This window comes from Rutilus rutilus (genome assembly GCF_951802725.1).
Source record: "Rutilus rutilus genome assembly, chromosome: 3".
Classification (NCBI taxonomy): domain Eukaryota; kingdom Metazoa; phylum Chordata; class Actinopteri; order Cypriniformes; family Leuciscidae; genus Rutilus; species Rutilus rutilus.
Genome location: NC_140211.1, coordinates 51,405,661 through 51,419,216, shown reverse-complemented (window position 1 = coordinate 51,419,216; position 13,556 = coordinate 51,405,661). Strand labels below are relative to the sequence as shown.

Below are 13,556 nucleotides of genomic sequence, written 5' to 3'. Positions count from 1 at the left end.
GTTGGTAACAGCTAAGCGGTTGTTAAGTAACGTGATAACTTAGCCTCCACGCTTCGGATTTAAGAGGTTAAGGTTAACGGATGAATCGATTAATTGATCGTTAATTTTAAAAAAATGACCGATTATGGGAATTTATGTAAATAGACAACCCTAAAAGGAAAAACAAAATTACTATAACTAAAAAAGAAAAGATAAATATTTCAAAATATTAATAAAAAAAAACTATAATATTATCTCTTTAATACTGAAACACTAGTTGGTTAAACATTGTGTTGAAATAAACTTGTATGGACAAAGTAATTGCATGGGAAGGTTCTTAATTTAAACTATTTTTTGAGGGGAGACATTTTTAGTTACTTTTATTTGTTAGTCTGAAATTTTCCCCCCAAAAAATATTACATTATATATTTTTTTCCATCCAGAAAATAGCTAGTTTTTCTTTTCTTTTTTTTTTCTTGGACCCAAAAGCCACCAAACAAAAACATTGTAACAAAACCACAATGTTTAAGTTCATTTAACTATTCTTTTGAGTTCATGGAAAGTAGCTGGAGGGGAAACATTTTTTAGTTACTTTTATTTGTTAGTCTTAGCTTTTGACAAAAAATATGACATTTGTTTTAAAAAAAAGAATAATTTTGATAAACAGCAACAAATCAAATAAAAATGTCATGAAAATAATTTGTTTTAAGGGGGTTTTGTTGTTGTTGTTTTAAAAAGAACAGTTTCTGAACAAGCAGTTCTCTGTCCCCAACATTATTTTGCATCACAAGGGTTGCTGCATATTCACATCAGCCCCTGTGAATCCATGTTCACTTTCATTTTCTTCTGAACAGTGCAGGCAAACAGCAGCGGTTCTTTGAACTTCTGAAGCAGCTTATGCCCTGGCTTACGAGTAATCAAACCTCAGAGAAACCCAGAGCCTCTTTAAACATGGAAGTGGTCAGGGGAGAGATGAAATGACAATGCCCTAGTGAAGAGGAATGGACAAGGCAGATACTTGATATCTGAAGCAGGCGGATGCTGATGCTGTTTGGTACATCAAAAAAACAAACCAGGCATGTAGCGAAGACTTCGTTAACCCTTTAAAACCGGATGTGTCGTCGACGACACAGTCAACCAAGCTGTATTCATGTCACTGTAACTCAACCATTTGCACTATCAAAATAATTCAAATAGTTCTTGAAGTAGACATCATGCGCTTTGCCAATATACGGCTTATTACGGTAATGTCATGCTTTCCGTCTGCAAATGACAGCAGCGCCGGATGGAAGGATTTGAACAGAGAGATACGACGTGCGGCAGGTTTGAGTGTTTTGGATTGCATAAAATAATAAAAGAAACGAACAAATACATGGCGAAAGAAGTGTTAGACAGCAGAAGAGGGGATTGGGATGATTTTTAATGTAATTTGGGAGGCGGATGGCCGTTACTTTCACGTATCTAAGCATGTAGTGCGTGCATGTGTATGTGTGCGTGCCTATGAATGCGTGCATTTGTATGTTTGCGTGTATGAAAAAAAAGTGTCCTAAATAAACTGTGCAACCCAATGTCACAAAAAAAGACTTGTTTATATGTATTATAGTTCATTTTTCAACTTTAAAATGTTAGTTTCATTCGTTCATGATTTTTTCAGTTTTTTTCCTAAATAAAAATCAGTAAATTTATTCTTTTTTTTTTTTTTTTTCTATTTACAAACTCACCACACACAATAATGGTCAATAACTGTAATTTGTTGAAAGCTTATCTTTTTCTGAAAAAGATGACACCTTGCACATGAAGATAGCACATTGTTTTAGAATTTTACAGTCAAAAAATAAAATTATGTGAAAAACACCTATTTTAGCTTCAGGTTCTAAAGGGTTAAGGCTACAAATACAGCCATCAAGTTGAAGAAACAAGAATTAGGAAATTTGCGGATCAGTGAACGTTTGCGTTCGCTCATTAGGACATCAGTAATCTTTGCCAGCATTAATGACAAGCGGATCGGTTTCTGTAGGGGAAGCTGGGGCGATGACTCATTAATCAACTCCTCATCAGATGTTCAGCTAAATGTTCGCAAACTCATAGCTGATGATCAGTTATGATATTCTGTCAGATCTTTGGCCAGTCACGCAGACGTCCAGGTGCTTTTCATACTGTAATCGTCAGGGTTGTTTGAGAGAAGTGAAATGGGAAGAGAGAAAACAAAAGGACGATTGCGTCTGCACAACCTCCTGCTAAGAGTAAAGGATGACGGATGATGAAACTCTTTACAGTGGATGAGCTCTGATAAAACATCTACAGTGAAACTCATTCTTTCAAAGACAACATGCCAAAAATGGAAAAATGGCAAGTCAGGCGACAGACGGGAAGCAAAACAGGGAGTGAAAGCAAACGGTCCAAAACAGACTACAGAAAAAAATAAGATTACTGCTCTAACACTTTTCAAATGATAGAAGGATGAGTAAATATCCTTTCCAAAATTTAAGCAAAAAAAAAAAAATCATATGCTGAAAAAAGCAGCATATGTTATGAGTCATTGCTTCACCAAAGCTAAAGATGGAAGGGGAGAAAAAAGAAAAACCTAATTTCCACCATTCCTTGCTCCTCATTCTTTCCTCTACAGACAAACTTGAGTCACTCTCTCATCCTCTTCTTTTTTTTTTAAATGTATTAAAAAGGCTACTATGGCTGTGCCAATACAAATATCAATATTTTGATTGTTTGATACAATGACAAAAGTGAAAGGGATAGTTGACCCAAAAATGTATATCAATTACCCTCCTTACGTTGTTCCAAATCCATTAGAATTTTGTTCACTACTTTTATGATTTCTTCTTATACTTTTTAACCCCCTGAGGTCGGCAATCACGCCGGCGTGATCTGCTCGCTTTTTTCCTTATCAGTGCAAAAGAGTCAGAATACTCTTTTGATTTTGACATACTTGTGTTATACATCAATTGATCCTGTTAAGTGTGTATTTTTTTTTGTGTATACTCACAATAAAAACAAAGTGTTGTGCTTTTTGTCAAATAAAGAAAAATAAACATGAAGCGAGTTCTGCCTTCTCTCTGTCAGTTAAGTCCATTCTGAAACGCGTCCAAAAATGAACTGTAACTCAGCGCATACTCAGTCAAACAGTCACACAGGAAGCTTGAATTCTCTTCTTTTAAATGAAGTAATTTTTATAAAAAACAAATTATCAGTTTATGTAATTTGTATGAAAAGAGAGATGTCAGTCGTTCTCATCTCAGCTCATTATGTTTTAATGTGACCCCGCCCACGGAAAGCGCGCGCTATTCAAACGCAAATGTGAGGCGATCCATGCAAACCTTTGAGCCCACTTCAGCTGGATAACACACACCGCGAGTTCACTTTCAGACTCATGTACTTTAAGACGCTGTGTGGAATAATACTATCTTGATAATAATCCTGGAAAATTTACCTCAGAAGTGCTGGAAGTTTCATTTCGAGGAGTAACAGATCCAGCTGAGGAAGAGGTCAGTTCTATAGTTGCTTTGTTCTAATCGCAAGTGTCTGTACACGCAAAAAGACTGTTTAAATATGAATCGCGTTTCTGTGTGTGAATGAATGAACAGCTTTTAGCAAACTCTATTGCTATACTGAGATGAGTAAAAATCGACTGCAAAAATCGGATAGATTATAAAGTTTTTACTGTAAAATACTGCCACATCAAATAAGCTTATAATGTTGCCAATTTCTGCTCGTTAAATATATATACGTTTTGTCAAAAATAATCAACTAAGATGTTATTATAGTGTTTGTTCCAATGTAGGCTATATTCAAACTAATGAATCCTTAACTTTGAAATACATATGATAAAATGTATACTTTAGTTTCTACAAAGAAAGATTACACTGGAAATATTGTTACAATTTTAATTGTTGTAATTGTATAACCTTTTTAATAAAATAGCAAAAATATATACAAGGATAGATGCAAACAATCTTAAAAGGTCAATATAAACCTCTTTAAATAATTTTTATTGTGTTTTAATAGTGACACATTTGGGTAGAGAATATATTCCAAAACTTTCTGAAAATACAGTATGAGAATTAACTGCACAATTACTAGAAATGTTTACCTTGGATATTATACAATTTGCAAGCACAATTTGTGAAAACAACAACAACAACAACTGTGTTTCCAACTGTGAACCAATATTATATTTATGCAATAACTAAATAAATATATAATTATAATTATGTATATGCAAATTATATATATGCAAGGACTAAATAAATAAATATATATATTTATTTATTTATTTAGTCCTTGCATCCTTTCCTGTGGCTCAGTGACACACCTGAATGAAAGGCTCATTATGTATGCGGGGGCATTGTCTCCTCAGGTGTGAACTACTCTATATTCATGATGGTGTAGGATCATTGACGCCCCTGCGCATATTGCCTTTCCAAACAAAAAGTGTCTTACAAAATTTAAATCAATGTATTGTTTTATGTGAATGATTAGGCAGGATGATTTTCACATCATTTTGAAGAAAAAAACTCTAGGCGACGACATCCATTAGTCAAAGGTCTTGTGGACACATTTAGTATATGTTTTGTGGCCTTATTTCAGAAAGTTTCATTTTTAGTTTTTTCAATAACCATGCATAAACATTATTCTCTAAAAAATACAAACATGTACATACATGTTGCTCGCATATTATGGTAGACCTGTTTGTGCTAAATAGAGTGTAACTACACCTTTGCCATTAATATGTTTATAAGCAACTAAAAAAAGCACAAATGTCAGGGCATGTCAGAACATCTCAAGGACCCCAAAAACACCTTAGACCCCAGAGGGTTAATGCATGGAAGATTTGAATAAAATAGACATTCAATGCATGGGGAAAAATTATGAAAATATCAAGGATAAATGAAAAAAAATTTAAGTCGTTTTTCATTTTTAGGTAAACTATCCCTTTCACGTTTGTCTTTGAGATATTTTGATTCTTTGATGCAATATTTCAAAGGAAACCACAGAGGGACTAAATGCAATACCTTTCATGAAAATACTGTGTTTGCAGTAGTTCAAAACACAATCTAGTGCCATGTATGTATCGTGATGCGTGGCGGTGATGTTTACCTTCCTGCCGATGGCGCCGCTTGGTTTGCGTGGTGGAGGTGGCTCAAAGATCCTCTGCTGCTGCTGTGGTGGCAGCGTGGAGTAGAGCGGGATAATTTTGATGTCACCAACCTCAGGCCCGAGATCGTCAATCTCTCGTTTGATCCGTTTGCAGGCTTCATCGATTTCCTAGAAATGTAAGACTGACGTTAAAGACCACAGACTGAGAATCAGGTGCAAAATGAACACTAAGTGCCAAAAGACAGACATTATTGGTGTATCAATTCAATAGAATTACTACACATTAGGGAAAAAATTGCCTCTACATTGGGATTTTTTTTTTGTTTTTTTGATTTCCTAAGAAATTTTTCACTCAGAAATTACTAGTAAATTGCTAACAAATACTTGCAAAGAAAATGCAGGTAACATTTGATGAAACAAATTGTAGAAAGAATTAAAAAATATTTTTTGACATTTTACAGTAAAGTAATTTTTTTTTGCAAAACTCCAAACGCATACAATATACTGCAGTTTCCAGCTGAAATGAACACTACAGTGGCAGGAAAACACCAACAACTTATTCCTTTTCCCACAAATTATGATTATAGGTGCAGAATATGAATTAATAAAAGACTTATTCTTGCATAGTTCCTTGCACAATACTATGTTATGACCTCAAAAGGTGATTAACGTGTGAACTAATACATTTTGACTCACTGGACACTTTGAAAGTGGCATGAAACATGCAATTAAGCAGCAACGTAATATTTTGCTGATTATTTCACAGGCACGTTTTTTTCGAATGAGCCTGGCTGATTTTATTATGAGAGGTTAGTCTAGGATGGCTTGTATCTTTCTATCCAGAAAATGGCTAGTTTTGATTAATTTTTTCTTCAATTGGACCCAAAAGCCACAAAACAAAAACATTGTAACAAAACCACAATGTTTCCTTAGGATTTTGTGACTGGTTCAGTTTCCCTGGGATTAGACCACCATTTTGAAGGATGTTTCAAGTATTGTTGTCCATACAGCAAATGTCACTGGAGTTCAATGTTGTTTTGGACTCCACTGACTTCCGTTGTATAGAAAATGGCTTATGTTACACACAAAAAAGTCAGTCATACACGTTTGGAATGACTAAATGGTGAAAATTGTCATTTTTAGTCAACTGTCCTTTAAAAAAAACATGCAGAATAGGGTGTTTTGACAAACAGTAATGATTTGTGTAATCTGCCCTCTATGTCCAACTTCAACTCATATCAACTGATTCTGGATCAGCTACCCACTAATCTCCACCTTAGCTTATTTTACAAACATCATTAACTGCTGAATCAATTCCCCAAAGCTGGAAAACACCAGAATCACTAAGGCTTGGGTGGTTTAGTTGCGGTACACTTGACATGCCAGTTGTGTCGACCGAGTGACAAAACGAAAGCTGGAGTGCATAGCGCTTGGGTAAGATTCCTATGGCTGCGCTATCAACAGCGGCAGTCACAAGGGTATGTGTACACTCACACGCAAGCTTTATTATTCCAGATGGCAATGTAGTAGGGCTAATGTGAGATGAGAAAGCTGCAATGATGCATAACCAGGAGCAAATCACAACAGATCAGTTAAGTGATGCTGAACGTCACAAAACTTGTGGGCTTGAGATCTAGAAATACATGACAGTCGTCACAGCAAATTAGAGATAGCACTGATCCAACCAGCTCAAATCTGTTTAAAAAAAAAGTACATAGTGAAGCACAAACCATTAAAAAGCTACACATTTTACAAGAATGTGTCAAAGTTAATCTAGACCACTATTACTAAATGCCTTCTCTCACGAGTCAGAGAAAATATTCACTACATTCACAAATGAAGAATGCTCAGCATTTACTACAAAGCTTTGTCTTCATGCATGAGCACATTAAGCTCATCACAAGTGGAACGGACCTACTGATTTCAAAGTCACAGCTTATGCAGTACTGCCATCCTCAGGTCAAAGTGAGTACTGCGACTTAAACAGGAAAGAGATCAACGATAAACAGTCAAGCAATGATCTCTACAAAAACTTCAGGCTGTTATAATAAAGCATTTATCGATATCAAGACATGCACTGTGACATCAAAAGGCCCTTAACATCTCAGAGACATTTTACTTGAAACTCTTTCATTGCGTATCTAAGCAGCCATAGCCGATCATTTGTCCATAAAAGCATTTAAGCTCGTAAGCGCGCTGATATCCCAGGCATGGTAGTCCACGCACGCTCTGCATTGCTCCCTGGGGTACAATATGCGCAGAAAATGGCGCCGGTGGCCATGTGCATCTTAATCAAAGCTCTGCCACAACGGTGCAGGACAAGGCAAATCTGAATGGATTGATCAAATTAGCCAAAGTATTAATAGTCCATCAGCCCTTGGGAAGCGGCAGCTGTCAGGAGGACTGCTATCCGTGCTGCCAAGGCGCCGGGGAGAGAGGGACACGCGGCTGTGCCAATGCAGAAGAGCCTGCACCTGGAGCAAGGCGCCAAATCCAGATCCCACACTTCTCACAGCGGGCATGATACAATACTGGAGGAAAATATTTTAAATGGACCCTTTAATCTACATGCTGCAGATGCAAATTAGCTGGCACAGATCTAAAGGAGAAAACTAATCTTAATCAGTGGTAATTTAGACCTGATTTGAACGAGCAAAGTTGAACAAATAACTGCAACTGTTTTTTTTCTCTCTTTTTGAGAAATTGTGTGGTTTAAAACTAATTGCAAGTTTGCGAAAAGCCTAGAGAGTTAAGTCATTTGTTTCTTCTGCAGTCTCTCATTGCATTAACGGGAAAGACAAAGAACCTTTTCATCCCCTAAAACGGAGTGGACAAACAGTGCAAATTGCTCAACTAAAACGAGGCGCCTTAAAGGGATAGTTCAGCCAAAAATGAAAATTATCCCATGATTTACTCATCCTCAAGCCATCCTAATTGTACATGACTTTCTTCTTTCAGACGAACACATTCAAAGTTACATAAAAAAAAATAAAAAAATCATTGCTCTGGTAGTGAATGGAGGTCCTGATTTTAAAAATCCCCAAAAAGTGCATTCATCCATCATAAAAGTAATCCTTACGGCTCCAGGGGGTTAATAAAGGCCTTCTGAAGCGAATCGATGCGTTTGTGTAAGAAAAATATCCATATTTATAACTTTATAAAACAAAAATAACTAGCTTCCGACAGACAGCCGTACGCATTGATTTACGGTGAAAGTGACCTCTGACCCGACGCATGACGTATTGACGAACGTGGAAGCGCAGAGGATAGAGCAAAACCAAACACCAGTCACGAATTAGAAGTCTAGAACGAGAAATTTTAAAGAGAAATGTTTGAGGAGATTGAATTTGTTGCCCAGACCTGTTTGTTTGAACTGCGAGTGGCATCAAAGCTTACGCTACTACATCCTGCATCATACACCGCGTCAGGGGTTACTCTTTAAGGCCGTCTGCCAGAAGCTAGTTATTTTAGTTTATATAGTTTTAAATATGGATAATTTTCTTAAACAAACCCATTGCTTTGCTCCAGAAGGCCTTTATTAACCCCTTGGAGTCGTATGGATTACTTTTATGATGGATGGATGCACTTTTTTGGGACTGCCATTCACAACCATTATAAAGCTTGGAAGAGCAATGATATTTTTTAATGTAACTCCGATTGTGTTCGTCTGAAAGAAGAATGTCATATACACCTAAGATGGCTTGAGGGTGAAATCATGGGATCGTTTTCATTTTTGGATTAACTATCCCTTTAATTGATCTAAAGGAGCAAACTGAGCTACTTTGTGACCAGCCTAAAATAACACATTCTTGGCCTAAATTTTAGCATACTCAATCATTTTTTAAATGGGTGAAATATAATAGCCAACTCCACTACTGTGATCATTAGTCTCATCACATGCTTAAGACAGGAAATGCTTAAGCGCAGCACCCTTACAACTGCCCTAGTCCATTTGAAGTCCTTTAACCTAATTAAAAACACATTAACAAGCCACCAAAGCGAATACCTGCAACGCTAGATCTGAAATTCTTTTCTGTTCTTCGCTTAGGGGTAAACAAGAAGTTTGAAATACCTTTGCTGTTAGCAAACATCCTGACACCACCCACATGCTAGGATAGGCATTTAGATGAAGGTGTGAATAGGAACTCTCAATAACAAACAGTCAACAAAAAGGCAATAAGAAAACAGCAGTTAAGAATAAGAAAGCATCTGATTATAGCAATGTGTCTATTAAGTCACATCACGTTTATTTGTATAGCACTTTATAATAGATTGCTTTAAAGCAAGTGCTTTACGGTCTTGAACATGAAAAACAGTGTCAGTGTCTCTTTCAATTAGAATTACAACTTAAACTTCTACTCTAAAACAGTTCTCCAGTGTGTTCATGTTTTTAACTGGAACAAGAGTGTGAGTTTGGGACACGACTGTGTTTGACAGGAAAATGGTAGATGGGCAAGTGTTTGGATTTTTTTTTTTTATTACAATTGAAACCACTAACAATGCAGAAAACACACTCTTAAACGTCACATATGCAAACACGGAATTGATCCGTTCATGATAAAGATGAGCTCCTTGTGTCCGCTGACATTCTGGACTTGATAATGATTAGTTCACTGCAAAGAGAACAATCCTGCGCATCAATAAATCTCCACTCAATTATCATCCAATGGTGATGGAGATACTCCAACTGCAACTTACTTCATTCATTCTGCAACGAGCCAGCGATCAATCTCACACCTGCAAATGAAAACGGATGTACACGACCAGACCCACTGGAGAAACTAATGACGGGAGTCTGCCGTTAATAAATAGGGTGTCAAATTATCTGATTAGGTGGATGGTGCGAAGAAGTGACTTCTCTTTGAAAAGGGAAGTGAGAGACATAAATGAAGGAAGTACAATGTTCAGTTATTTGACAAGTCAGACTCAATGTGGCATAAAAGATGTTCATTTGCCTGGCATGTTTTGCAAATGCAGTTTTAAATCTTCTGAATTACTGGATTCCTCTAATTGCATAATTTATTGGTCTTCTCATTATCTTTATGTAAAGCATCTAAGGACATTAAGTTAATTTGTCTTTGAGCCTTGCAAAAGAGAACAAATATGCAGGGAAATGCTGGTGATTCTCCATCTGTGACCGTATTTATCATTTGGGTGGGTCCCTGACCCTCCACTGCGCTCAGGTGAGCACTGGTTGCAGGAGACGTAAAATAATAAATGGCTTAATTTCAGGGCTGAATCTAGGTCATTCCCTGCCATCTCTCACAGGCCTTTGCCTTTGCGCCAAGGCCAGCTGTGTTCATGGCCATTATCAATCTAAGCATTGATCTCTTCTGCACTATTTAACTGTTCTGTGCGAGGCAGCTTGAAAAATGTCACAAATGACAAATGTGGCTCATAATGAGCATCTTGAATGTGAAGTCAAAGCCACACACAGCCAAAACAACAGGAAGCACCCACAGTTGGGTTTTATTGTTTTCTTCAACAATATTTGTATTTTATTTTAATGCTTCATAAATTCCATGCGACTAAATCACTTTGGAGCAGCAGATATGATCATGACAACGCTGATAGCACTACAAACCCAAATAATCCAGAGCTGTGATATTAATCGCAGCAGACCAACAAATATAATTAAATAATTTTATTTGCAAGCAACAATTAAAATTTAGGCAAAATACATGACTATCCCTATCTGACAGCTGTATGGTTCATTGTTGTTCAAAATCAGTTACTAGTAGCAGTATTTTAATACGCTATTATTTAGATATAATTATTTAAGTATTCAATATTTTGAATAAACCTTCATTTTTATATACTTGAATTGCAATTTTAGTTTGAGTATTTGGTTACTCTTTATTATAAAGCAACACTAAAGAACTTTTCCTCTTCGGTCACCCTACAGGTTGGAAGCGGAATTGTCCATTACCACTGTCGTAAATAATTCAGCCTACCACAGCCTACTGTCGCAAGCACGCTCGCTGTTTATCTAGCACCAGCTTTGGAATGAACAATGTCCACGTATGATGTACTGTGATATCAGAAACGAAGAAAAAAGCAAGTCAAAGCAAGCCGTAAAGCAAGTTAAATTTGTAGTTTCTTATGTCTCATTCGAACTATAGAAACGCTACCCGATCTGGCAAACTTGCATAGTGCGGTTATAGCAGATATAGGGCCGCAGAGCGAATGCAGAAGTGCCTTTCACCCTGTTACGACTTGATGAACCACTGAAACGATTTTGGAAACATAATTTTAAGGTAAAAAATCATCTTTAGTGTTGCTTTAAGGTGATGTAGTTACATAGTACTTACTCATAAGAACTGAGTAATATTAATTAACCACATACACTTACTATAGAGTTACGGTTAGGGTTAGTTACTTGTAGTTATGCATAATTTACTGTAATTACTATAGTAAGTACATGTAGTAACGTGCAACTTCGTCATCTTTAAGTGCTACAGAGTATTTTTTGTTGTTTATTTTTATTCGTTTGTTTAGCTTTGATTCAAATCTATTTCATAATTTTAGTATTTGACCGCAAACTTGTTTCAGTTAGTTGCCAAGGCAACCCTTCTAATTTTTTCTCTAATAATTCATTTTAATTGTATCATTTTTTTTCATTTCAGCTTTACATTAATTGCTAAAAAAATTTTTAATATTTTTACTTAACCATAACACTGTTAACAATGGCAGCTAAGTTGATTTCATTTCAATAAAGCATCACTATACTAGGATAAAGCAAGTAAAATGCTTGGACTTTAGACAGAGTTCATGAGTGAAATTGAAGAACTTTTCCAGCACTTTCCAAGTACAGTCGGTGCTTTTCAAGTGCAGGGAAGGCATTTATAATAAACTAAGGAAAAAAATAAAGCATTTTCATGGACGACACTCAAAATTCAGGAACCTTGAAAACATAACTGTTAAAATCAAGCGTTTTCCACTCTGCACGAACCATTTAAACAAATCCACCAGGACATCAGTAACATTACCTCCTGTCCAGTAAGGAAGAGCAGTACATCTCCCTCATCTTCCTCACACATGTGTATCTGGATGACAGTGCGAATGGCCGCTTCCAAGTAGTCTCTCTCCGGCTCGGGTGTGTAAAAGATCTCCACGGGATGCGTCCGGCCGGGAATGGTGAGCAAGGGGCAGTTATCAAAATAAACCTGGAACTTTCCAGCATCCAGAGTGGCGCTCATTACGATGACCTGGGGAGGAGAAAATGGACTCAATTGGCTTTTGAAAGGACACCATTTCACACAGCACTTGGTAAAAGAAGCTACTCTTCGACCGTGTCTACAGCGAGCACATTTCGTTCTCTCTGGGGACATTATGATTCTAATGGAGAAAAAAACAGAGCCATTTTGAGGTCCACCCGGCACCTTTCCACATCATGACGCGTTATAATTGCTCTTAAAGCATATTAAACTTTAAAGCTGGATGGGGACACTAGGCCAAGGGATCACTTGGAGTCACCTAGACCTTATTTAACAGTCTCTGAACACATGTATAATCTTTGATTTGTTCCTGACAACAAGTAGTCATTACCCATCTGCTTTATGAGAATCGGTCCAGCACATTTCAGCCATAAAACTCGCTGCGCTTCTGCTCTCCTTGGGCTGATGGCTTTCAAATGGGCTGACCCAGCAGCAGTCGCTTTACCTCCACTAAAGCGACTGGCTGTGCATTTCTGAGTGGAATGGCCACGTTTGTCTTCAAACAAACGGCCACACAGCTGTCAGGTGTGTGAACAGCATCATCGGCAACAGTCCGAGGAAGAATATACAGAGACAGACGTTCACAGAATGATTTGATTTGTTAAGAGGATGATTTCTCCTGGCTCAGCGTGATTCCGCTTCAAAACTGAAGCTTTTCTCTCCAGGACTCTGAATGCATGTTTTTATAACAGATTATTTAATGAAAATGATCCCATGATTTACACACCCTCAAACCATCCTAGGTGTATATGACTATCTTCTTTCTGACGAACAATCGGGAGTTACATAAAAAAATATCATTGCTCTTCCAGTCTTTATAATGGTAATGAATGTAGTTACCACCCTGATTTTGAAGTCCAAGAAAAGTGCATCCATCCATCATAAAAGTATCATGCAAGGGGCTTGATAAAGGCCTTCTGAAGCGAATTGATGCATTTGTGTAAGAAAAATATCCATATTTAAGACTTTAAAAACTAAAATAACTATCTTCCGGCAAACAGCCTTTATTAACCCACTAGAGTCTTGTATTTTTTACAATAGTATCATACAAGATTACTTGTATGACACTTTTATGATGGATGGACGCACTTTTTTGGGCTTCAAAATCTTGTCCTCCATTCACTGCCATTATAAATCCAGGATTTTTTTTATACATCTCAGATTGTATTCGTCTGAAAGAAGAAAGTCATATACACACACGATGGCTTGAGGGTGAGTAAATCATCGGGTAATTAAACTTTTTGGGTG

General features: G+C 36.9%; 1 protein-coding gene across 1 annotated transcript in view; it reads right to left on the bottom strand.

Moving 5' to 3' along the window:
• Window positions 1-13,556, bottom strand: part of dhx15 (DEAH (Asp-Glu-Ala-His) box helicase 15) — a 41,875-nt gene that overhangs the window by 19,041 nt on the left and 9,278 nt on the right. The window contains exons 5-6 of the mRNA XM_084403767.1: window positions 12,081-12,299; window positions 5,092-5,259 (exon numbers count right to left, since the gene is read on the bottom strand). Coding sequence (XP_084259893.1) covers window positions 5,092-5,259; window positions 12,081-12,299 — 387 coding nt within the window. The remainder of the gene's footprint in view (window positions 1-5,091; window positions 5,260-12,080; window positions 12,300-13,556) is intronic.